Source organism: Ailuropoda melanoleuca, chromosome 6 (assembly GCF_002007445.2).
Source record: "Ailuropoda melanoleuca isolate Jingjing chromosome 6, ASM200744v2, whole genome shotgun sequence".
NCBI classification, from domain to species: Eukaryota; Metazoa; Chordata; class Mammalia; order Carnivora; family Ursidae; genus Ailuropoda; species Ailuropoda melanoleuca.
The window spans coordinates 43,173,849-43,199,192 of NC_048223.1; the positions used below are offsets into that span (position 1 = coordinate 43,173,849).

The 25,344-nt window shown below is 39.6% G+C and overlaps 1 protein-coding gene across 28 annotated transcripts in view; it reads left to right on the forward strand.

The window, feature by feature from the left end:
• TCAIM (T cell activation inhibitor, mitochondrial) overlaps nucleotides 1–25,344 on the forward strand; it is a 68,375-nt gene that overhangs the window by 37,006 nt on the left and 6,025 nt on the right. For 27 of the 28 annotated variants that reach the window (XM_019793065.2, XM_019793069.2, XM_034662349.1 and 24 more), the window contains 5 exons: nucleotides 7,848–7,970; nucleotides 11,223–11,320; nucleotides 12,269–12,360; nucleotides 15,553–15,785; nucleotides 16,374–16,505. In XM_019793065.2, the coding sequence (XP_019648624.2) occupies nucleotides 7,848–7,970; nucleotides 11,223–11,320; nucleotides 12,269–12,360; nucleotides 15,553–15,785; nucleotides 16,374–16,505 (678 nt within the window). The remainder of the gene's footprint in view (nucleotides 1–7,847; nucleotides 7,971–11,222; nucleotides 11,321–12,268; nucleotides 12,361–15,552; nucleotides 15,786–16,373; nucleotides 16,506–25,344) is intronic. The other variant, XM_034662340.1, reaches the window with a different exon arrangement.

Genomic DNA, 25,344 nt, shown 5'->3' on the forward strand with positions numbered 1-25,344 from the left:
TCCTTGGCGATTCAGGGCCTTTTCTGGTTCCACACAAATTTAAGGGCCGTTTGTTCCAGTTCTTTGAAAAATGTCATTGGTATTTTGGACCGGATGGCATTGAAAGTGTAGATTGCTCTGGGTAGCATGGACATTTTAATTGTGTTAATTTTTCCGATCCATGAGCATGGAATATTTTTCCATCTTTTTGTGTCTTCTTCAGTGTCTTTCAAGAGTGATTTGTAGTTTCTAGGGGCGCCTGGGTGGCACAGCGGTTAAGCGTCTGCCTTCTGCTCAGGGCGTGATCCCAGCGTTATGGGATCGAGCCCCACATCAGGCTCCTCCGCTATGAGCCTGCTTCTTCCTCTCCCACTCCCCCTGCTTGTGTTCTCTCTCTCGCTGGCTGTCTCTATCTCTGTCGAATAAATAAATAAAATCTTTAAAAAAAAAAAAGAGTGATTTGTAGTTTCTAGAATATAGATCCTTTATGTCTCTGGTTATGTTAATTCCAAGATAACGTGTGATTTTTGATCCTATTGTAAATGAAATGGATTCCCTTATTTCTCTTTCCTCAGTCTCATTGTTCGTGTATAGAAATGCAACTGATTTCTGAGCTTTGATTTTGTATCCCGCCACATTACTGAATTGCTCTATAACTTCTAGTAGTTTAGGGGTGGCGTATTTTGGGTTTTCCATATAGAGTATCATGTCATCTGTGAAGAGAGACAGTTTGACTTTGAAGGCAGATGTTTAACCAACTGAGCCACTCAGGCGCCCCAGAGTTACAGAAATATTTGTATCTCAAAAGAATCATAACTCTAGGAACTAAACAAAATGTCTTCAATATGCATCTAACTTTAGACCCTGTACATGATATTCATGTATTCATTTTTATATACCACTGTGCTTTGGCTTCATTTCAATATCAGCTTTTTTTTCTTTTTTTTCTCTCTCTGCCTGCATCTTATAACAATACATGTACTAGGGATGCCTGGGTGTCTGAGTCGGTGAAATGTCTGCCTTCAGCTGAGGTCATGATCCTGGGGTCCTGGGATCAAGTACCACATTGGGCTCCCTGCTCAGCGGGGAGCCTTCTTCTCCCTCCTCCTCTGCTCCTCCCCCCACTCCTACTTGCTTTCTCTCGCAAATAAATAAATAAAATCTTTTTTAAAATGATCTTAAAAAATACTTGTACTGTATTTATCATTGTAAGTATAATGAAATCATTTTTTAAACCAAGGCAAGGTCTAGCAAACAAAGTAACCACCATGAAATAACCACTTCGTACCCTAATATGGTTATAATCAAAAAGAAAATAGCAAGTATTGGGAATGATGTGGGGAAAAACATGTCTACATAAAAACTTGCTCATAGCAGCATTATTCATAATAGCCAAAAATGTCCCATCAACTAATGAATGGATAAACAAAATGTGGTATATTCATATGATGAAATAGTATTTGGCCATAAAACAAATGAAGTACTTATACATGCTACAGCATGGATGAACTTTGAGAACATTATGCTAAAAGAAAGAAACAGTCACAGTGGCCCACATATTGCCTGAGTCCATCTATGTGAAATGTACAGAATTGGCAAATTTGTGAGACAGGAAGTAGATTAGTGGTTGCTAAGAGCTGGGAGGGGAGTTCTGAGGTAACTGCTAATGGGTACGGGATTTCCTACCAGGGTGATGCAAGTGTCCTGAAATTGTGCTGGTGATTGCACAACACTGAGAACATACTAACAATAGATGACTTGTGTAGTATATGTATTACATTTCAGTAAAGGTTTTATTTTTATTTATTTATATATTTTTAATTTAAATTCCAGTTAACATACAGTGTAACTTTAGTTTCAGGTGTAGAATTTAGTGATTCAGCACTTTTTGCAACACCCAGTGCTCATCACAAGTGTGCCCTCCTTAATCCCCATCACCTGTTTACGCATCCCGTCGCCCACCTCCTCTCTGGTAACCATCATAGTTAGGAGTCCGTTTCTTGGTTTTCATCTCTCTTTTTCCCCCTACAATCATTGTTTGTTTCTTAAATTCCACATATGAATAATATCGTGTGGCATTTGTCTTTCTTTGACTGACTTATTTAACTTAGCATAATACTCTCTAGCTCCGTCCATACTGTTGCAAATGGCAAGATTTCATTCTTCTTTTGTGGCTGAATAATATTCTGTCGTGTATATAATGTATATACCACATCTTCTTTATCCATTCATCAGTTGATGGGCATTTGGACTCTTCCCATAATTTCACTATCATTGATAATTCTGCTATAAACATCGGAGTGCATGTATCCCTTTGAATCAGTATTTTTGTATTCTTTGGGTAAATACCCACTAGTGCAACTGCTGGATCATAGGGTAGCTCTATTTTTAACTTTTTGCGGAACCTCCATACTATTTTCCAGAGTGGCTGCATCAGGTGCATTCCCACCAATGGTACAGAAGTGTTCCCCTTTCTCTTCATCCTCGCCAACACCTGTTATTTCTTGTGTTATTAGTTTTAGCCATTCTGACAAGTGTGAGGTGATATCTCTTGGTTTTGATTTGCAATTCCCCAACAATGAGTGATGAAGCATTTTTCGTGTGTCTATTGGCTATTTGGATGTCTAATTTGGAAAAATGTCTATTCATGTCTTCTGACCATGTTTTAACTGGATTATTTGTTTTTTAGGTGCTGAGTATGATAAGCTCTTTATATATTTTGGATACTAACCCTTTACCCGATATGTCATTTGCAAATAGCTTCCATTCTGTAGGTTGCCTTTTAGTTTGGTGGATTGTTTCCTTCACTGTGAGGAAGCTTTTTATTTTGAAGTCCCAATAGTTTATTTTTGCTTTTGTTTCCCTTGCCTCAGGAGACTTATGTAGTAAGAAGTTGCTATGGCCAATGTCAAAGAAATTGTTGCCTGTGTTCTCTTCTAGGACTTTAATGGTTTCCTGTCTCATATTTAGGTCTTTCATCTGTTTTGAATTTATGTTTGTTTAGGATGTAAGAAAGTGGTCCAATTTCATTCTTGTGCATTTTGCTGTCCATTTTCCCAGCACTATTTGTTGAAGCGACTGTCTCTTTCCCATTGCATAGTCTTTCCTGCTTTACTGAAGATTAATTGACCATGTAGTTGTGGGTCCATTTCTGGGGTTTCCATTCTGTTCCATTGAGTGATGTCTATTTCTATGCCAGTACCATACTGTTTTGATCACTACAGGTTTGTAATATAATTTGAAGTCTGGAATTTTGATGCCTCCCACTTTGCTTTTCTTTTTCCAGGTTGCTTTGGATATTTGGGGTCTTTCGTAGTTCCATACAAACTGTAGGATTGTTTGTTCTAGGTCTATGAAAAATACTGTTGGTATTTTGATAGAGATTGCATTAAATGTGTAGATTGCTTTGGGTTGTATAGACATTTTAACAATATTTGTTCTTCTATTCCATGAGCATGGAATGTTTTTTCCATTTCTTTGTGTTATCTTCAATTTCTTTCATCAGTGTTTTATAGTTTTCAGAGTACAGGTCTTTCACCTCTTTGGTTAGGTTTATTCCTAGGTATCACGGTTTTGGGTGCATCAATAAAGCCTAAAAAAAAAAACTATTACTGCTCTTTTTAAAAATATATCAGTGAGGGACACCTGGGTGTCTCAGTCCATTAAGTGTCTACCTTCGGCTCTGGTTGTGATCCCAGGGTTCTGGGATCGAGTTCCGCATCAGGCTCCTTGCTCAGTGGAGAACCTGCTTCTCCCTCTCCCTCTGCTGCTCTCCCTGCTTGTGCTGTCTCTCTCTGACAAATAAATAAATAAAATCTTTTTAAAAATTTATATATATATATTTATATATATATAAAATCAGTGATTACTAAGTACTATTTGGATGATTTTATTTTTGATGAATTTTTCTAAATGAGAAATTTCAACATTTCTTAAAGTTCTTGACTAGTAAAGATTAAAAAGTATGGTTTAACTGTATTTTGTTATAAAATGAGTATAAAATGACTCTTTAATGTCAATAGTAATTTGAATGGACTTCTCCCCAGTAAAAATAAAGGGTTCAAATTTTACAAATGACTATGATTATAAAATTAACTAAGAATTTAAATGATTTTTATGGCAAATTCAGGCATTAATTGTTCTTTTAAAATCCAATAGAGGATTCTCATTTAGAGAGTAATGTAGCTCTGTCTCTGAGTTCCAGAGTATAAACAGTCAGGATAACCTTTTGTTTTCTGTGGGCAAGAAGGTATACTTTTCTGTTTGCCTTCTGGTTTAATTTGCATAGTCAAAATGTAGGTTGTCTGGTGATCTCCTGAGAGCAGATTAAAAATACCAAGTTTGGATTTAAAATAACATTAGATAATAGAAGACTCATCTTTCCCTAGTGGAGGTAATAGGGTAATGGAGGAAATAAAATAAGCACAGAAATTATTATACAAATTATACAGACTCTGATTGTATCTCTCAAAAAGAGATACTGAAAAAAGTACACTGCCCAGTCATAGGACAGAAGTTAGGGGGAGAGTATGTCCAGAAGGGTTTTTAAGTAAATGTAGCTCTTGACTTACTTCTGATTTGTTTTCAGTTTTTACTTAGGGGTGAAAAAGATCATTCAAAAATGCTTAATGGGAATCTGCATTACTACATACTCCTAGATTATAACTTCCTAAAGGATCTGTTACTACTGGTTTCTCTTCCCTTTACAAAAAGATTTTATCATGTCATTCCCGTTAATAACTCATACATTATCCAGAGAAGCGTTTCCCAGTTGGCAGCCTGCAGATCCCTAGGAATTTATGAAAGTTCATGGAGGTTGCTGAGGGAAACAAAGGAATGTCAGTAAGAGACAGACATGTTTTTTGGAAGGTAGAAAGCAGATGGGAGGAGAAACAAGCTGGCCAGAAACAAGCCTGCTGTCCCCTCTACAACTTAACTTGTCTTGGAGGGTCCAACCAGTGTAATAAGGAAAAAAATCATTAAGGTGATGACCCCTATTTTTCCACAGTAAATATGTTACCAGTTTTCCTTTCTTTTTTTTTTTTTAAAGATTTTATTTATTTATTTGACAGAGAGAGAGACAGCCAGCGAGAGAGGGAACACAAGCAGGGGGAGTGGGAGAGGAAGAAGCAGGCTCATAGCGGAGGAGCCTGACGTGGGGCTCGAACCCATAACGCCGGAATCACACCCTGAGACGAAGGCCGCTGTGCCACCCAGGCACCCCACCAGTTTTCCTTTCAATTAGTTTCTTTTGAAGAGATACTTACAACTATGTAAATATCCTTTTACTCACCACACACTTACTTCCTAGCCCTAATCTTTATTGGTGATTCTTGCCTGAATCACATATTACTATGATAGTTTCCAGATAGTAATTTTCTAATTTTATCATCCCTTCAAGCTGGCTCCTGTGTTCCTATCAGTCCTTGGGAAGTTTCACTTTCTGATTCATTAAGTCGTTCCAAGCTCATCTAGACTATTCCTGCCCCAGTGTTTGATTCAGCCATTTTGCCAGGAAGGTCTGGTTCTTTTTAGTAAGGAATGGTTCTTAAGAAACCAAGACCTGGGGGCTACGTATGCTCAGTAGCTCCTGAACCTGTCATGGCTGAAGCCAGGAAATACATATCCTTACCTATGTAGATGTAGTAAATGCTATGTTTAGAAGCTTCATTTTTATCTCGCTGTGGAGAAACAAAACACAATGATTGTTAAATTCGACCAGTTGATTTTTATACACTAAATGTAAGAATTCCAAAAATCAAGTCATGAGTGTATAATCATAATATTATATTTCGGTCTACATTGTAAGACATTTTTTCTCCAAACCAAACATGATATGCTGTTTGATAATTTGTCTGCAAATCATGCTTTCTCTTGTATGGTTTAAAGTAAATAAATGAGGAAAATGTTGACAAATTGTAATGCAATAGCTAATAATACTGATGTAAAGTAAGATATTTTTATTTATTTTCCTATTTATCCCATTATGCAGAGATGATATTTTTACCAATACCCTTAAAAAGGGAGTAGGAAGAATTATTAATTACTATACAAAGTTAGTGAATTAAAAATTTTGAGTACCTTTACTTAGAGGATAAGGTCCTGATTCCTTCTCCCGATATGCAAAACCCTTCATAGTCTAACTCGCCACCTGCCCTGACCCCGCCTTCCCACTCTCATCTCATACTTCCTTCCCTCTAGGCATGATATGGTCTAGGCATATTTTCACCTTACGGTTCCTTCTGCACTAGCATGATTGGCATGCCCTTCCTCTCACTAATCTGCCTGGAAACATCTGATGTATCTCTCAGGTTCTCATAGACACTCATATATACTATTTTTTTTTTTAAGATTTTATTTATTTATTCGACAGAGATAGAGACAGCCAGTGAGAGAGGGAACACAAGCAGGGGGAGTGGGAGAGGAAGAAGCAGGCTCATAGCGGAGGAACCTGACGTGGGTGGGGTTCAATCCCCTAACGCCGGGATCACGCCCTGAGCCGAAGGCAGACGCTTAACCGCTGTGTCACCCAGGTGCCCCCATATATACTATTCTTAAAAAAAAAAAAAAGAAAAGAAAAAGATTTTAGTGCACCTGAGTGGCTCAGTTGGTTAAGCTTCTGCCTTTGGTTCAGTTCGTGATCCCAGGGTCCGGAGATCGAGTCCCGCATCGGGCTCCTTGCTTGGCAGGGAGTCTGCTTCTCCCTCTGCCTGCCACTCCCCCTGCTTATGCTCTCTCTCTCTCTCTCTCTCTCTCTCTCTCTGTCAAATAAATAAATAAAATCTTTTTAGGGAGCCCGAAGCAGGACTCAATCTCAGGACTCTGAGATCATGACCTGAGCCAAAGGCAGACACTTAACCAACTGAGCTACACAGGCGCACCAGAATATATCCTAATGTCCTATCTCTATATTCCTTAGTAGATGTGTCTTCCTTTGCACAGCAATTTTATCTTCTTATATCTCAACACAACACAGTATCAAGCATTTCAAATAAATCTTTGATTTATTTTTATTTACCGTACAAGATGCATAAAGATTTTTTGGTTTCAAGATTATCAACTTGATAATTTTTTAAGTCTATTCTGCCAGAATAAGTCATATTCTAGTTATGATGACTTCCTTTGTATATATAAAATTTAAATTTTAATTATGCTAAACCTGTTGCTAGATTTCTAGAGATGGGATAAAAGTTTAAAATTCGAGATACTTCAAAACCTCTCCCTTATGCGTATTACAGTTTTCAGTGGGCTGTGCTGGATTTTCACTCACACACAGCCGTCTGTACACGTGGAGTGTAGAGATACCACTTCTGCCAGAGCACATGCATAAATAATGTTACAGTATAACTGATCAGGTGGAGAAGTCAAACTCAAAAGACACATCTAATGGTGCTGGTGACATTTAAAGGGCAGTGAATATGTCTAATGAGGAACTTGCAAAGATTACTTTGTGCGTTCTAGCTGGGTAGATTCTAACTTCTTCCTTTAGTTTAATCTTGATCATTAGTGCCCTGGGCTCTCAGTGCTTACTCCCCCATATCTCTATCAAGTCCCTCCAGTGGCCAGACCTTACCAGCCCAGTCTGTTTTACCACAGAGTCTCCCAAAACACCTGTCCTTTCGGGTCAGTCTGTGGACTCCCCTGGTGCACACTGCTACCCTACTGCATGCCCGGCTGAAGCCAGCTCTGCTACTTCAGGCTGTACTCAACTCTCCCCACCTCGTGTTTTGCTTATAATTTGGTAAAGGTTTGGTTGGAAACTCAGTTTAACACCAGGGCTGCTTTACCATGGTGCCTGTGTCTTTTAGTACTAGAAATGTTTGCACAGTCAGTATTGAAAGTGTATATCTCTGTTTTTTTCTTTCTAGATCCTGGTTAGATAACAATGGGAAAAGTGCAGTTAAAAAACTGAAGAACAGTTTGCCACTTAGAAAAGAACTAGATCGTTTAAAAGGTGATCTGTCCCATCAGCTGCAGCTCTCAGACATCAGGTAACAGACAGAACCTAATTAGAGACTAAAATAAGCATGTATTATCGACTGGTCAAGCTTTCCAGCAGTTAAATATTTGCATCTTTAACTTTAATTATTCTGATAACTATAAACAGCCTTCAATTATCTTTTCTGAAAGTAGCCAAATGTTCATCTGTGTAAGAAAACATCAATTTCTTGTTTAAAATAGTGAAGTAAGGTTTAGATACTGACATTTTTAGCATAAGAGTTTAATTTTTAAGGTAATGTTTATAAGAAAAATATCCTTTTCCATATGCACATAATATATAAAAAGTAATTATTCGTTCATCCTGTGAGATCAGTATTCAAGTTTAAAATGAGGAAGGGAGACAGAAAATGGGCGTTGTATTCTTGCGTCTGTATTTTATAGCATGACTTTTTAAAGTTTTCCTTAACCTGGAAATCACAGTTACATAAAGATAACAGCATTAATTATAAAAACAGATTTAACAGCTGTTAAAGCAGTAAGGAAGGGAAAAGGGGGGCCTGGTATGATTCGGGGATGGGAGGAACCCCCTGTTACAAAAACTGAGAAACTATTGCCCAGTCTTGTGCTTGAACGTTTCTGTTACTGTTAATCGTAACCTCTTTTTTTGTTTTCAGTCTTCAGTATCAGGATCTTTTTTCTTCTTTTGAACTAAATGACTATTTGGTTATCATAATAGCACCTTTTTCTTGTGCGTATGGAGTTCTGATAATACTTATATGTTTTGTTCTTGTATATTCAAATCATAGTGGTTTTTGGGTTTTTTTCAAACATAGCTTTATAAGATAATTCAGATTTCAAGGGAAGTGTGTAGACTTGGGGTGTGTGGGATGTTTGGATTTGTGCTGATGGCTGCTCTTTTATCATCACTTCAGTATTTTGAGGCCCTGCTTTGATTACAGGGGTTCTTCCAATTCCACAGTCTAGTAGCATGGACTTCTGTAGCTAATACTCAAATAACAAGATCCTTTTTAAAACTTTGTAAAATAAATTTATGAACATAAAAGTACCTTTTTCTAACATCAATTCTAAAGGAACTATCAAAGAGACTGGAATTAGAAAAACAAAAGGATTTTTAAAGGATTTCTTAAACATAAAAAGAAATAAACATTATATTACAATACGATGTAGAAATCTCTCAGCTTTGATTTTTGCCGTGGTAAATATCAATAAATATAAAACACATAGACAGAAACTCTTTGGGTTCTCCACTTTTAAGAGTGCAAAAGCTTTCTGAGACCAAAACATCTGAGGACCATGGGTATGATGGCTTTCCACTATTGGAAAATCAGCCAAACCTCCAAAAGATGGAAATATTGTGACCAATGACATTGTTTCTAACTCTAAGCCGCCTGTGTGAAACACCATTTATTAATAAGAACTGTATTTAGTAGCTTTATTACAGTGTTAATTCCTTGAAATTATATGTGTTTCAACCGTGGGAAAAGTTTTGAAAACCCACTTTATCAGAAATGACATTCATTAGAATTAGTGATAGGACAAAGAAGGAACCTAAGTTTTTTGAGAGCTTGTTTTGAGTGCCTTACTCCTTCACAAATGTTGTCCCCTTTGATTTATGCTACCTGTGCTGGAGGAAGTGATCCCACTTTGTATGTATGAAATGGAAACATTAGGAAGGCTAGAAGCAACTTGTTCAAGGTCACAGAGCCGATAAATCACAAAATTGGAATTCAAAGGGGGATTGATGCTTCTAAAGATAAGTAGTCTTCACGTTTGGATGCCAGGACCTCTGTGACAGCGTGCGGATATCAGGTTCCATTAGATAAGTACTCTTCACGTTTGGACGCCAGGACCTCTGTGACAGCGTGCGGATATCAGGTTCCATTAGATAAGTACTCTTCACGTTTGGACGCCAGGACCTCTGTGACAGCGTGCGGATATCAGGTTCCATTAGATAAGTAGTCTTCACGTTTGGACGCCAGGACCTCTGTGACAGCGTGCGGATATCAGGTTCCATTAGATAAGTACTCTTCACGTTTGGACGCCAGGACCTCTGTGACAGCGTGCGGATATCAGGTTCCATTAGATAAGTACTCTTCACGTTTGGACGCCAGGACCTCTGTGACAGCGTGCGGATATCAGGTTCCATTAGATAAGTACTCTTCACGTTTGGACGCCAGGACCTCTGTGACAGCGTGCGGATATCAGGTTCCATTAGATAAGTACTCTTCACGTTTGGACGCCAGGACCTCTGTGACAGCGTGCGGATATCAGGTTCCATTAGATAAGTACTCTTCACGTTTGGACGCCAGGACCTCTGTGACAGCGTGCGGATATCAGGTTCCATTAGATAAGTAGTCTTCACGTTTGGACGCCAGGACCTCTGTGACAGCGTGCGGATATCAGGTTCCATTAGATAAGTACTCTTCACGTTTGGACGCCAGGACCTCTGTGACAGCGTGCGGATATCAGGTTCCATTAGATAAATACTCTTCACGTTTGGACGCCAGGACCTCTGTGACAGCGTGCGGATATCAGGTTCCATTAGATAAGTAGTCTTTACATTTGGACACCAGGACCTCTGTGACAGTGTGCGGATATCAGGTTCCATTAGATAAGTACTCTTCACGTTTGGACGCCAGGACCTCTGTGACAGCGTGCGGATATCAGGTTCCATTAGATAAGTAGTCTTTACGTTTGAACACCAGGACCTCTGTGACAGCGTGCGGATATCAGGTTCCATTAGATAAGTACTCTTCACGTTTGGACGCCAGGACCTCTATGACAGCGTGCGGATATCAGGTTCCATTTTGTCACTAAGATTCAGCGTTCATTTATAAAATAAGTAGACTACATGTCATAAAAAATCACTTTCTCTGTAATAAGATAAAAAGAATCCGATCTAGAACTGGAGTTCCTAATTAGAACTTAAATCTAAAACAAAATTGTCATCATTGGATGATGTGGAGATGAAAAAGGTTTTTTTAAGTGTTCCCTATTTCATTCCCTTATTCTAAAATAGAAACAGCATTGTGTATTTGCTTGTTTTAAATGTTTGGATATCTGAACATAGTAGTAATATTTTTACCCTCTGGAAAACCATTCATTTTCTATTTGGTTGCTTAAAAAAAAAGAACTAGTTGGAAAACGTATGCCTACTTGAGAAAGAAACTCACTGGCTTTCACAGGAATCAAGCCGCCAAGCCGCCGCCGGGGGGGTGAGTGCAGGCCTCCTCCCTCAGGGACGCCTGCAGTTAATGCGCCTGTGTGCTCTGTCCTCTTAGGTGGCAGAGGAGCTGGGGGGTCGCCCATCGCTGTAGCCAGCTTCAGAGTTTAGGCCGCTTAGCACAGCAGAACTTGGAAACACTTAAAAATGCGAAAGGTAAACAATTTCCATTTTCTTTTAAAATATCACTCAGCGGGGCGCCTGGGTGGCACAGTGGTTGAGCATCTGCCTTCGGCTCAGGGCGTGATCCCGGCGTTCTGGGATCGAGCCCCACATCAGGCTCCTCTGCTGTGAGCGCTTCTTCCTCTCCCACTCCCCCTGCTTGTGTTCTCTCTCTCACTGGCTGTCTCTATCTCTGTCAAATAAATAAAATCTTTTAAAAAAAAAATAAATAAAATATCACTCAGGTGCTATACACATCTGTAGACTGTGGAGAAAAACTAAGTGTTAAAAGACTTTACAGATATCACTTTATCACAGCTGAATTTTTAAACCTGTTCCTTTGAATAAAATGACGACATGAAATTAGCCTTTAAGGGGCGCCTGGGTGGCTCAGTCCGTTAAGCGAGGGACTTGATTTCAGCTCAGGTCATGATCTCATGGTCCTGAGATGGAGCTGGGCGGCAAGCTCCGGGCTCAGCAGGGAGTCTGCTTGAGATTTTCTTTCTCCCCCTCTGCCCCTCCCTCCCTCACGTGTGCAGCCTTGTGCCTTCTTTCTCTCCCACTCTCTAAAATATATCTTTCTATTAAAACTTTTTTTTTAATTAGCCTTGGGCACCTGTGTGGCTCAGCTGGCTAAACGACCGCCTTTGGCTCAGGTCAGGTCAGGTCCCACATCAGGCTCCCCCTGCTCTGCGGGGAGCCTGCTTCTCCCTCTCCCTCTGCCTGCCACTCTCCCTGGTTGTGCTCTCTCTCTGTCAAATAAATAAATCTTTAAAAATAAAATAACATAACATAACATAAAATAAAATGAAAAATTAGCCTTTAAGCTTCTACTGAATTTAATCCTGAATTTGTATACTAAATTTAAGTAATTATTTGCACAATGCTAAAAAAATGAAGCATCTCTGGACAGTGACCAAAGGGTTTGTGTTTTATCATCAGGATGTACAATAATATTTACAGACCGATCCGGGATGAGTGCAGTGGGCCATGTGATGCTAGGAACAATGGATGTCCATCATCACTGGACAAAAGTAAGGAAAAGTTTCAAAGCAAAAAAATCTCTGATTTGTCATAGACCTACTTTTGTTTCAAACTATGCTATTATGTCAGTTAGCTAAAAAAACTCAAATCATAGTTTCAGCTATTTTCAGAATAGATGTTTATTATCATGTAGTTAAAATACTTAGAGGCCTGATTTTTAAGTCAGTTTTTATTTGGAAATTTTATAGTCTTTTTTTTAAATATTTTTTATTATATTATGTTAGTCACCATACAGTACATCCCTGGTTTTTCATGTAAAGTTCCATGATTTATTACTTGCGTATAACACCCAAGGAGGGCACATATTGCATGGTGCACTGGGTGTTATACGGAAATTTTATAGTCTTTTCGGAAGCATAGCCTAAAAGGCCTGCAATCTGTTGTTTTGGTTTTAACAAATTTACTGTGTTATAATTGACGTATAATAAACTGCTTATAGTGTGTATAATTCGATGAGATTTAGCATGTGTAAATACCCATGAAGCCATTAATACAATCAAGACGGTGATGTATAATCACCCACAAAAGTATGCTCATGTCCCTTTGTGAACTCTCTCCTCCATCCCACCTCCCTCTCCCCAAGCAACCAGTGGCCTGCTCTCTGTCACTATAAATCAGTTTATATTACTGTTTCATATAAGTGGAATCACAAAGTATATACTTCTTTTGGGGGGGGGGTTCTGTTTTCTTTCATTTGACATAATTATTTTCAGATTCATCCATGCTGTTGCATGTATCAAGAATTTATTCCTTTCTATTTCCATGTAGTATTCCATCGTATAAATATACCAGTTTGTTTATCCATTTACCTATTGATGGGTATTGAGTTATGTCAGTTTTGGTGGTGGGAAATAAAGCTGTTAGAAACATTATGTCCACATGCACATATATTTCCTTTTCTCCTAAAAGTGTAATAGTTGGATCATATGTTAGGGTATTTTACCTTTTGAGAAACTGCTAATGCGATGGTGGTCTTTTTAATTTTAGCCATTCTAATAGGTGTGTGTGCTATCTCGTGGATTTAATTTGCATTTCCATAATGACAGATGATGGAGAGTATCTTTTTATGGGCTTATTTGCTGTCCACGTACTTTCTTTTGTGAAGTGTCTGTTGAAATCAGATATTCCATAGAAGATATTTGCAAACCATATCTGACAAAGTCTGTGTACCTCATGTATAAAGAACTCTCAGGGGCGCCTGGGTGGCTCAGTCGTTAAGTGTCTGCCTTCGGCTCAGGGTGTGATCCTGGGGTCCTGGGATCTAGCCCCACATCAGGCTGCTCCACTGGGAGCCTGCTTCTTCCTCTCCCACTCCCCCTGCTTGTGTTCTCTCTCTCACTGGCTGTCTCTATCTCTGTCGAATAAATAAATAAAATCTTTAAAAAAAAAAGAGCTCTCAAAATTCAGTAGTCAAAAAAAAACAATCCAAAAAAACAAAAGACATGAACAGCTATGTCACAGAAGACCTACAGATGACAAATATTTTTGAATGACTAAAATGAAAAATAGTGACATCACCAGATTCTGGCAAGAGTGCAGAAACATCGGATCACTCATCCATCACTGGGGTCTATGTAGAATGGTACAGGGACTCTGGAAAAGATCACACAAAAACCTGTATACAGATGTGCATGATAGCCAACAACTAGAACAACTCTAATGTCCTTCAGGGTATGAATGGGTAAACTGTGGCACACCCGTACTACAGAACATTACCCAACAGGACGAGGGATGAACTACTCACACCAGCAATAGCCTGGGTGGATCTCAAGGGCATTGTGGTGAGTTAAAAAAGTCAGTATCAAAAGATTACATACTGTGTGATTCCACTTACATAACATTCTTAAAATAACAAAATTGTGGAAAGAACAGATTAGTGGTTGCCAGGGGTTGGGGAGTAGGGAGTTCTCTCCCCGCGGTCCGTGGGGGATCACTGGGCGCACGGGATCCCTGTGGTGGAACTGTCTTGTGTCATGTGGTCATGGGATGTGCATCTACACACGGGACTAAACTGCATACAGTTAAATACATATACACAAACACACAACTGAGTGTAAGTAGAACTGATGAAGTCTGAATCAGGTCAGTGGGTTCTATCAATGTCAGTTTCCCAGTTGTGATGTTATACTGTAGTTTTGCAAGATGTTACCATTGGGGAAAGGGTGAAAGATATATGAATCTACAATTATCTGAAAATAAAAAGTTTTTTAAAGGTGGTTACCATTTATACATAGATAAATCATTAAGAGAAAAATGGAGAACGTGGGTAGGGAAATGATTTTCAGATTGTTAGAAGTCTATTACAAATAGCTTGTAGAATTTGTATACTGCTATTGCTTTTATTAGAGCAGAGGTTTTGATGCCTTCCCATTCCTCTGTACGTGGTACATCCCCAGCTCTCTACGTACAGTCTGAGTCCTCAGCACAACACACGAGGGCCTTCCCAGTACAGCCGTACCGACTCCAAGGCTTGGAGTGTGCTGCCCCTTTTCAGGCTTCCATCTCTCTTCCCCTGACACACCTCCATGTGTATCTAACTCTCGCAAAATCCTGTCTGTCTTTTCAGACTGGTCACATTAGACTTCCTTAGAAACCTTTACTTGAGCATCTTCTCTGTATCCACTCATGTGGACGTGGCACTTATACAAAGAATCCTGATTCTTGTTTTGTTTACTTGCACCCCGACGGAAAAGCAGGGCCCAGCTCTTCTAATCTGTACACTACAGGGGCCCAATTTTGTGCTTAAGTACATGGTAGGTGCTCAGTGATGTTTATTGCATGGAATTGAGTTTTGTTGAATTAAAGTAAATTCTGAAGAAGTAGACTTGGTGCTGAAATCCATGTAATTGATTTCTCAAACCCTTCTTTATTAGACCATGTAATCATTCCAAACTAATTTGAGATTTTAATGTTAGTACTTAGGATTTATTTTCATTTGGAACCTATTTTTTTCTACAATCTCTTCAGTCCTATCTAAAAATCCCTAAGATATATAGTGGTTTGTTTTGAATATTAATATTTCCAGCATTACATTGTCTTTTTTTTTCACTTGCTAGAACTTTCCTTCTAGGAAAACAATTCTCTTGTTAAAATTTCTCAATCCCATTTATTGGAATCCTAAAATTGAGCTAGTACAGTAACATAAAACTAAATACTTCTTTCATTTTTTTTAAATACTGTAGCTTTTTGAAAGATTACCAAGTTATTTTGACCTTCAGAGGAGGCTGATGCTTTTAGAAGAACAAATAAGCTACCTTCTCGGAGGCATACAAGTGGTTTATATCGAGGAATTGCAACCAGTATTGACTCTTGAAGAATATTACTCTCTTCTTGATGTGTTCCATAATAGACTGTTGAAAAACAGAATACCCTTTCATCCTCGAAGTCTGCGTGGTTTACAGATGATCCTTAACAGGTAAATATCTAAAATGAGAATGACTTTTATTCTTTCACTTAGCTGTGTTGTGTGTGCAAGTGGATTAAATTGTTTTGTGTTTTTCTTAGGAACTAAAGAAAAGAATATCACTTTTGTTACCAACACTCTTTTACACATTAAAGAAGCCAACTTGAAGGGATTGAAGGATTGACTCTAGAACACTGTTGAAATACATTGCCACTTACAGGGCAAAGTCAAACCTATGAAAAACTTTCTAGGATTAAACTAATGTTAAATCAGTAGCCCACATTTTTTGTGCACATGCTGTTTTCACAGCCTGTGCTTGGTGCTAAATGCATACCTCTGCTTACACCTCCCCGTGAGGTGAGCTGCAGTCTCCATCTTACACATGAAGGTGGCCACGGGGTGAGGAAGTATGTGGTTCTCCTGAAAGTGTGTCTCTTTGGGGAACAGCAAAACTTAAAGCATAATTTTGCTATACTTTTTAAAGTGGATTTTCTTGATGAATTCCTTCATCACTCATCAGACTACTGAAATATTTTCTTTGGGGGTGGAGTGGGGAATGAGGGATGAGTGATTTTTCCTTTCACATGTGTTTTGTTACAGTGACAGATATGCTCCAAGCTTGCACGAACTCGGGCACTTTAACATCCCAAGCCTCTGTGACCCAGCAAACCTCCAGTGGTTTATCCTCACCAAAGCCCAGCAGGCGAGAGACAACATGAAAAGAAAAGAAGAGTAAGTGCCGTGAGCCCTTTGTAATGTCCTACCAGTCAGTCTGTCTGTCAAAATCCAGGTATTCAGAATTCATAAAGATGGGACATAAAAACTGCATGAAACTTAAGAAATGGGCTGGTTTGTACATATTCCATGGCCCCCGGTCTGCCAGGAATTGCGTGTGGTATTTCTGATTGTAACAGCCTCAGTGACATTACTGCCATGTGCCTCCATTTGAGAAGCAAGACTTGTTAGTATAAAAGTCAATTCAGGAGCAGAACAAAAGATAAGAATATCAGAAAGAAATTCTCTAGATGGAAAAAGGTGGCAACAAGGAAAAATTCAGTTACTGCTTGAATAACAGGAGTCTTGATGGTTTAAAACTTTGAGAACTACTGATTTTAAGTAAATGAGAAGAAATTTTAAAGTAAAAAATTGTTGCAGTTCGTAAGCAGTCCTGTCTCTATGTTGTTTGTATCTTTGAAGGACTCATAGCCAAGAGTTTCCTGATGTGTGGGTATTGGATACTGCTCAATAATGTTTTATGTGGATACTGGGAATGTATTCATTCATTTAGTGGTCTTTTAACATGACTGTTGTGTGCCCGAGGCTATGACAGGTGCCACCGAGAGAACGATGGGGCCAGGTCCCTGCCCTCCTGGACTGCGTTTCTAGTGGGAGGTGTGGGTTCTGCACAGGTCAGTGGTGGCTGGGCCAGAGAGGGGCTGAGTGAGAAGCACCAAGGCTAGTGCTCTCAGAGGGCCACAGGGGCGCTGAAGGGAACACAGTGGCCCAGAGGACGTGGCTGCACTGAGGAGGACAGAGACCGGAACCAGGAAGGTAGAGGGTCTGAGGTGACCATTCAGCAGTGTGCCGGAGAGCTGTCAGTTCTGCATCTCTCCTGTCTTGCCCCCCGTTCACCCCTCCATCCCCGCAGGTTGCTCATCTGAAAGAAAGGGTAGCAAGGGAGGAGCCACAAAAGACACGAGATAGCAGGATTGTTTTGTGTATAAAGTAAGTGAAGGAGCTGCATCTCTGTTTTGCTTGTGGACTTGGTGACCGCTCTGTTGGCCAGATCTCATGGCACGAATGTCCCATTTCTTGACTGGCTGGTAAGCCTCCGTGTTTGTGATGTGATTTCTCTCTGTTGTAAGTCAGCTCTAACCCTTGGGAGCAGTTCTGGCCCACGTGTCACTGTGAGGGCTGATGATTTTGTTGGCTACCCTGTAGTTGCTGCTTCTGTTTTCTCAATGGCCATTTTGTAGCTTTGGTATATTGCTGCTAGATTTTGAGGAAGTAAAATAAAAAGAAATGCGATTCACATAGGTTAGTTTTTGAAAGTTCCCTTCCTACCAGTCAGGTCAATACAGTGACTCATCAGAGCAGCCAGAGTGAGTCGCCCTGTGAGAAGTCCCTTCAGGGCCTGTCACTCCCACTGAGCTGGCCTACAGGCTAGGGTCCCCTTGACTTTCCCCTCACTCATTTTGCTTCAGCTGGATGGCCCTTTTATCTTCCTCCAGCACCCTGGAGCGGCTCTTCCTGGTGTTGTCTTGGTTTGCCCTTCACCTCTCTCAGGTCTCAGCGCATGTCCGCCCTCTCAGTGATGTCTTCTGTGATCACAGCCGCAACCAGTGCTCTCGCCTGTGGCTCCCCTCCGCTGCCACTGGTCTGCCTTGCTCCCTTGCACTCAACACCACTGGTCTCTGACAAGCTGTTTTCCTCACTTATTTATTGCCTAACCCCCCCAGACAGAATGTAAACATCATGAGGACAGAGACTTTGTCTCTTTTGTTCCCTCCCATCCCAGGATCAGTGCAGGGCACACAGGCAGCCTTCAGGAAACATCCATTGGCTGAATTCATTAACGTGTATGTTTCCTGAGCCCCTTTCTGGCTCTGGCTCTGGCTCTGGAGCCCTTGTCCCTGTTTCATTCCCCATGGAGAGGAAGCCACTTCGTTGCTGGTCCCAGTATACCTTCCCTCTAACTCATTGCCTTCAAGCCTCTGCAGACCTCTGACTCTGGGCCCAGAGTTTTTCCTCCCCTTTGCCTTCTCCTTCCCTCCACTCTGTTCTCCCCACCCTATTAAGGTTGCCTTCATTGTAATCATTAGGGGGTGGTTAAGACTACTGGCTTTCCACAGATGAAGTGGGTTCTTAGACTGTGGTTTTCACTTTTTAGCTGCATATTTCTATAAAGTGAATTCTCAAGTGGAAGCCCAATTTATAAAAAAGATAAAAGCTTTCAGGTGATGGGAAGGGAACTAGAAGCGACTCATACCCATGGGGTTCCTCTGAGTACCTCTGCAGGACCCTTGACTTGCTGGATGGTTTAAAACCAGTATTCTAAGCTAATATCTGGGTCCCAAGTAGACTTGCCTAAGACTGCCTGACTTCTTAACATGTCGAAGAGGTTACTGCCTGTGTTTGATGGATTCCTGTCTCACATCGAGGTCTTTCATCCATTTAGAGTTTATCTTTGTGTATGGTGTGAGAGAGTGGTCAAGTTTCATTCTTCTGCATATAGCTGTCCCATTTTCCTGGCACCATTTGTTGAAGAGACTGTCTTTTTTCCATTGGATATTTTTTCCTGCTTTGTCGAAGATTAGTTGCCCAAAGAGCCGAGGGTCCATTTCTGGGCTCTCTATTCTGTTCCATTGGTCTATGTGTCTGTTTCTGTGCCAGTACCATGCTGTCTTTGTGATCACAGCTTTGTAGTACAGCTTGAAATCAGGCATTGTGATGCCCCCAGCTTTTTCTTTTTCAACATTTCCTTGGTGATTTGGGGTCTTTTCTGATTCCATACAAATTTTAAGATTGTTTGTTCCAGCTCTTTGAAAAATGCAATTGGTATTTCGGTGGGGATTGCGTCGAAAGTAATAGATTGCTCTGGGTAGCATAGACATTTTAACAATGTTTATTCTTCCAATCCCTGAGCATGGAATGTTTTTCCATCTTTTTGGGTCTTTTTTTCTTTCATAAGTGTTCTGTAGTTTCTAGAGTATAGATCCTTTACCTCTTTGGTTAGGTTTATTCCAAGTATGCTTTTTGGTGCTATTGTAAATGGAATTGATTCCACAATTTCTCTTTTTACACTTACATGGTTAGTGTAGAGAAAAGCAACTGATTTCTGTGCATTGATGTTGTATCCTGCCACATTACTGAATTGCTGTATGAGTTCTGGTAATTTGGGGGTGGAGTCTTTTGGGTTTTCCACATAAAATATCATGTCATCTGCGAAGATAGAGATTCTTCTTTGCCAGTTTGAATGCCTTTTATTTCTTCTTGTTGTCTGATTGCTGAGGCTAGGACTTCTAATAACTCTGTTGAACAATAATGGCGAGAGTGGGCTTCCCTGTCGTGTTCCTGATCTTAAGGAATATCATTGAGAATGATATTCGCTGTGGGCTTTTCATAGATAGTATTTATGAATTTGAGGAATGTTCCCTCTATCCCTACACTCTGAAGAGTTTCAATCAGGAAAGGATGCTGTATTTTGTCAGATGGTTTTTCTGCATCAATTGAGAGGATCACATGGTTTTTGTCTCTTCTCTTATTAATGTGTTATATCACATTGATTGATTTGCAAATGTTGAACCACCCCTGCATCCCAGGAATAAATCCCACTTGGTCGTGATGGATAATCCTTTTAATGTACTGTTGAGTCCTATTAGCTAGGATCTTGTTGAGAATTTTGGCGTCCATGTTCATCAGGGATAATGGTAATTCTCCTTTTTGATGGGATCTTTGGTTTTGGGATCAAAGTAATGCTGGCCTCATAGAAGTAGTTTGGAAGTTTTCCTTCTGTTTCTATTTTTTGAAACAGCTTCAGGAGAATAGGTATTATTTCTTCTTTAAATGTTTGATAGAATTCCCCTGAGAATCCATCAGGCCCTGTACTCATTTTTTGGGAGGTTATTGATCACTGCTTCAATTTTGTTACTGGTTATTGGTCTATTCAGGTTGTCAGTTTCTTCCTGTTTCAGCCTTGGTAGTTTATAGGGTTCCAGGATGGATCCATTTCTTCCAGGTTGTTTAATTTATTTGCACATAGTTGTTGATAGTAATTTCTAAGAATTGTTTCTACTTGGTGTTAGTCGTGATCTCTCCTTTTTCATTCATGATTTTATTAATTTGGGTCCTTTCTGTTTTATTTTGGATAAGTCTGGCCGTGGCTTATCGATCTTATTAATTCTTTCAAAGAACAAGGTTCTAGTTTCGTTGATCTGCTCTACTGTATTTCTGGTTTCTAATCCATTGATCTCTGTTCTAATCTTTATTATTTCTCTTCTCCTGCTTGGCTTAGGCTTTATTTGTTGTTCTTTCTCCAGTTCTTTAAGGTGTAAAGTTAGCTTGTGTATTCGGGATTTTTCTGAGTTTTCAAGAGAGGCTTGGATGGCTGTGTATTTCCCCCTTACGACCTCCTTTGCAGTGTCCCAAAGGTTTTGGACCAATGTGTTTTCTTTCTTATTGGTTTCCATGAATTGTTTAAGTTCTTCTTTCATTTCCTTGTTGACCCAAACATTCTTCAGCAGGATAGTCCTTAGCTTCCAAGTGTTTGAATTCCTTCCAAATTTTTTCTTGTGATTGAGTTCCAGTTTCAAAGAATTGTGGTCTGAGAATATGCAGGGAATAATCTCAGTATTTTGGTATTGGCCGATACCTGATTTGTGACCCAGTATGTGGTCTGTTCTGGAGAAAGTTCCATGTGCACTTGAGAAGAATGAGTGCTCTGTTGTTCTAGGGTGGAGTGTTCTGTACATATATCTGTGAAATTCATCTGGTCCAGTGTGTCATTCAAAGCTCTTGTTTCTTTGTTGATCTTCTGCATAGCTGATCTGTCTATTGCTGAGAATGGAATGTTGAGGTCTCCTACTATTAAAGTATTATTATCAATGTATTTCTTTGTTTTGATTAAGAGTTGGCTTATGTAGTTGGCTGCTCCCCTGTTGGGGGCATAGATATTTACAATTGTTAGATCCTCTTGTTGGATAGACCCTTTAAGAATGATACAGAGTCCTTCTGCATCTCTTACTACAGTCTTTATTTTTTTTAACAATAATTTTTTATTATGTTATGTTAGTCACCATACAGTGGATGTAGTGTTCCATGATTCATTATTTGAATATAACACCCAGTACTCCATGCAACATGTGCCCTCTTTAATACCCATCGCCGGCCTATCCCAGTCCCCCACCCCTATACCCTATGAAGCCCTCAGTTTGTTGCCCAGAGGCCACAGTCTCTCGTGGTAAATTCCCCCTTCTGTTTACCCCTCCCCTTCATTATTCCCTTCCTTCTCCTACCCGTCTCCTTGCTATTTCTTACATTCCATAAATGAGTGAAACTATATAATAATTGTCTTTCTCTGCTTGACTTACTTCACTTAGCATATTCTCCTCCAGTCCCGTCCATGTTGCTGCAAATGTTGGGTAGTCGTTCTTTCTCATGTCTGAGTAATATTCTATTGTATATATGGACCACATCTTCTTAATCCAGTCATCTGTTGAAGGACATCTCGGCTCCTTCCACAATTTAGCTATTGTGGACAAATCCTGCTATGAACATTGGGGTGCATATGGCCCTTCTCATCACTACATCTGTATCTTGGGGTAAGTACCCAGTAGTCCAATTGCTGGATCACAGGGTAGCTCTATTTTTAACTTTTTAAGGGACTTCCACACTGTTTTCCAAAGTGGCTGTACCAACTTGCATTCCCACCAACAATGTAGGAGGGATCCCCTTTCTCCACGTCCTCTCCAACATTTGTTGTTTCTTGCCTTGTCAATTATTGCCATTCTAATTCACGTAAGGTGTATCTTAGTGTGGTTTTGATTTGAATTTCCCTGATGCTTAATGATTTTGAACGTTTTTTCATGTATCTGTTGGCCATTTTTATGTCATCATTGGAAAAGTGTCTGTTCATATCTTCTGCCCATTTTTTTATTTGATTGTTTGTTTCTCGTGTATTGAGTTTGAGAAGTTCTTTGTAGATCTTGGATACCAGTCTTTTATCTGTAGTATCATTTGCAAATATATTCTCCTCTCCGTGGGCTGCCTCTTCATTTTTTTGACTGTTTCCCTGGCTGTGCAGAAGCTTTTTATCTTGATGAAGTCCCAAAAGATTATTTTTTCTTTTGTTTCCCTTGCCTTTGGAGATGTGACTTGAAAGAAGTTGCTGTGGACAATGTCAAAGAGGTTACATCCTATGTTCTCCTCTATGATTTTGATGGATTCCTGTCTCACATCGAGGTCTTTCATCCATTTGGAGTTTATCTTTGTGTATGATGTGAGAGAGTGGTCAAGGTTCATTCTTTTGCATGTAGCTGTCCAATTTTCCCAGCACCATTTATTGAAGAGAGTTTCTTTTTTCCACTGAATGTATTTTCCTGCTTTGTCAAAAATTAGTTGCCCAAAGAGCTGCGGATCCATTTCTGGGTTCTCTATTCTGTTCCATTGGTCTATGTGTCTGTTTTTCTGCCAGTACCATGCTGTCTTTGTGATCACAACTTTGTAGTACAGCTTGAAATCAGGCAATGTGATGCCCCAGCTTTTTTTTTTCCTTTTCAACATTTCCTTGACAATTCGGGGCCTTTTCAGTTTCCATACAAATTTAAGGGCTGTTTGTTGCAGTTCTTTGAAAAATGTCATTGGTATTTTGATTGGGATGGCATTGAAAGTGTAGATTGCTCTGGGTAGCATACACATTTTAACTATGTTTATTCTTCTGATCCATGAGCATGGAATGTTTTTCCATCTTTTTGTGTCTTCATCAATGTCTTTCAAGAGTGATTTTTAGTTTCTGGAGTATAGATCATTTACGTTTGTGGTTAATTCCGAGATATCATATGATTTTGGATGCTATTGTAAATGGAATCGATTCCCTAGTTTCTCTTTCTTCAGTCTCATTGTTCGTGTATAGAAATGCAACTGATTTCTGAGCATTGATTTTGTTTCCCGCCACATTACTGAATTGCTCTGTAAGTTCTAGTAATTTGGGGGTGGATTCTTTTGGGTTTTCCATATAGAGTATCATGTCATCTGCGAAGAGAGACAGTTTGACTTCTTCTTTGCCCATATGAATACATTTTATCCCTTTTTGTTGTCCGATTGCTGTTGCAAGGACTTCTAGTACTATGTTGAATAATAATGGCGAGAGTGGGCATCCATGTCGTCTTCCTGATCTTAACGGAAAGACCTTTCACCTTTTCCCCATTGAGAATGATATTTGCCGTAGGCTTTTCATAGATGGTTTTTATGAAATTGGGGAATGTACCCTTTATCCCTACACTCTGAAGGGTTTTAATCAGGAAAGGATGCTGTATTTTGTCAAATGCTTTTTCTGCATGAATTGAGAGGATCATATGGTTCTTGACACTTTTTCGTTGATATAATCTATCACACTGATCAATCTGCGAACGTTGAACCACGCTTGCATCCCAGGGATGAATCCCATTGGTCTTGATGGATAGTCCTTTTAATGTACTGTTGGGTCCTATTAGCTAGGATCTTGTTGAGAATTTTGGCATCCATATTCATCAGGGATATCGGTCTGTAATTCTCCTTTTTGATGGGGTCTTTGCCTGGTTTGGGGATCAAGGTAATACTGGCCTCAAAAAACGAGTTTGGTAGTTTTCCTTCTGTTTCTATTTTTTGAAACAGCTTCAGGAGAATAGGTATTATTTCCTCTTTGAATGTTTGGTAGAATTCCCTGGGGAATCCGTCAGGCCTTGGACTATTGTTTTGGGAAGGTTTTTGATCACTGCTTCAATCTCTTCATAATTAATAGTTGTGTTTAAATAATCGATTTCTTCCTGTTTCAGTCTTGGTAGTTTATAGGTTTCCAGGAAGGCATCCATTTCTTCCAGGTTGTTTAATGTATTGGCATAAAGTTGTTGATAAAAGTTTCTAATGATCCTTCCTGTTTCATTGGTGTTGTTCATGACCTCTCCCCTTTCATTCATAATTTTATTAATTTGGGTCCTTTCTCTATTCTTTCGAGTAAGTCTTGCCAGTGGCTTATCGATCTTATTTATTCTTTCAAAGAACCGGCTTCTAGTTCTGTTGATCTGCTCTACTGTGCTCCTGGTTTCGAATTCATTGATGTCTGCTCTAATCTTGATCAACTGCTTTCTCGTGCATGGGTTAGGCCTGTTCTTTTGTTCCAGCTCCAGTTCTTGAGGTGAGAACATAAAGACTGATTTTAGATTTTTCTGTTCTTTTGAGTGAGTCTTGGTGGCTAAGTATTTTCCCCTTAGAACTGCCTTTGCAGTGTCCCATAGGTTTTGCACCGATGTGTTTTCATTCTCGTTGGTCTCCAAAAATTGTTTAACTGATTTTTAATTACCTGGTTTACCCAATCATTCTTGAGCAGGATGGTTCTTAGTTTCCAAGTGTTTGAGTTTCTTCCAAATTTTTCCTTGTGATTGAGTTCCAGTTCAAAGCATTGTGGTCTGAGAATATGCAGGGAATAATCTTAGTCTTTTGGTATTGGTTGAGACCTGTTTTGTGACCCAGTATATGGTCTATTCTGGAGAAAGTGCCTTGTGCGTTCGAAAAGAATGAGTATTCTGTTGTTCTGGGGTGTAGTGTTCTGTATATATCTATGAGGTCCATCTGGTCCAGTGTGTCATTCAAAGCTCTTGTTTCTTTGTTGATTTTCTGCTTAGGTGATCTGTCTATTTCTGATAGTGGAGTGTTGAGGTCCCCTACTATTAACGTATTTTTATCTATATGTCTCTTTATTCTGGTTAAGAGTTGGCTTGTCTATCTAGCTGCTCCCCTGTTGGGGGCATAGGTATTTATAATTGTCATAGCCACTTGTTGGATACATCCTTTAAGAATAATATAATGTCCTTTTGTA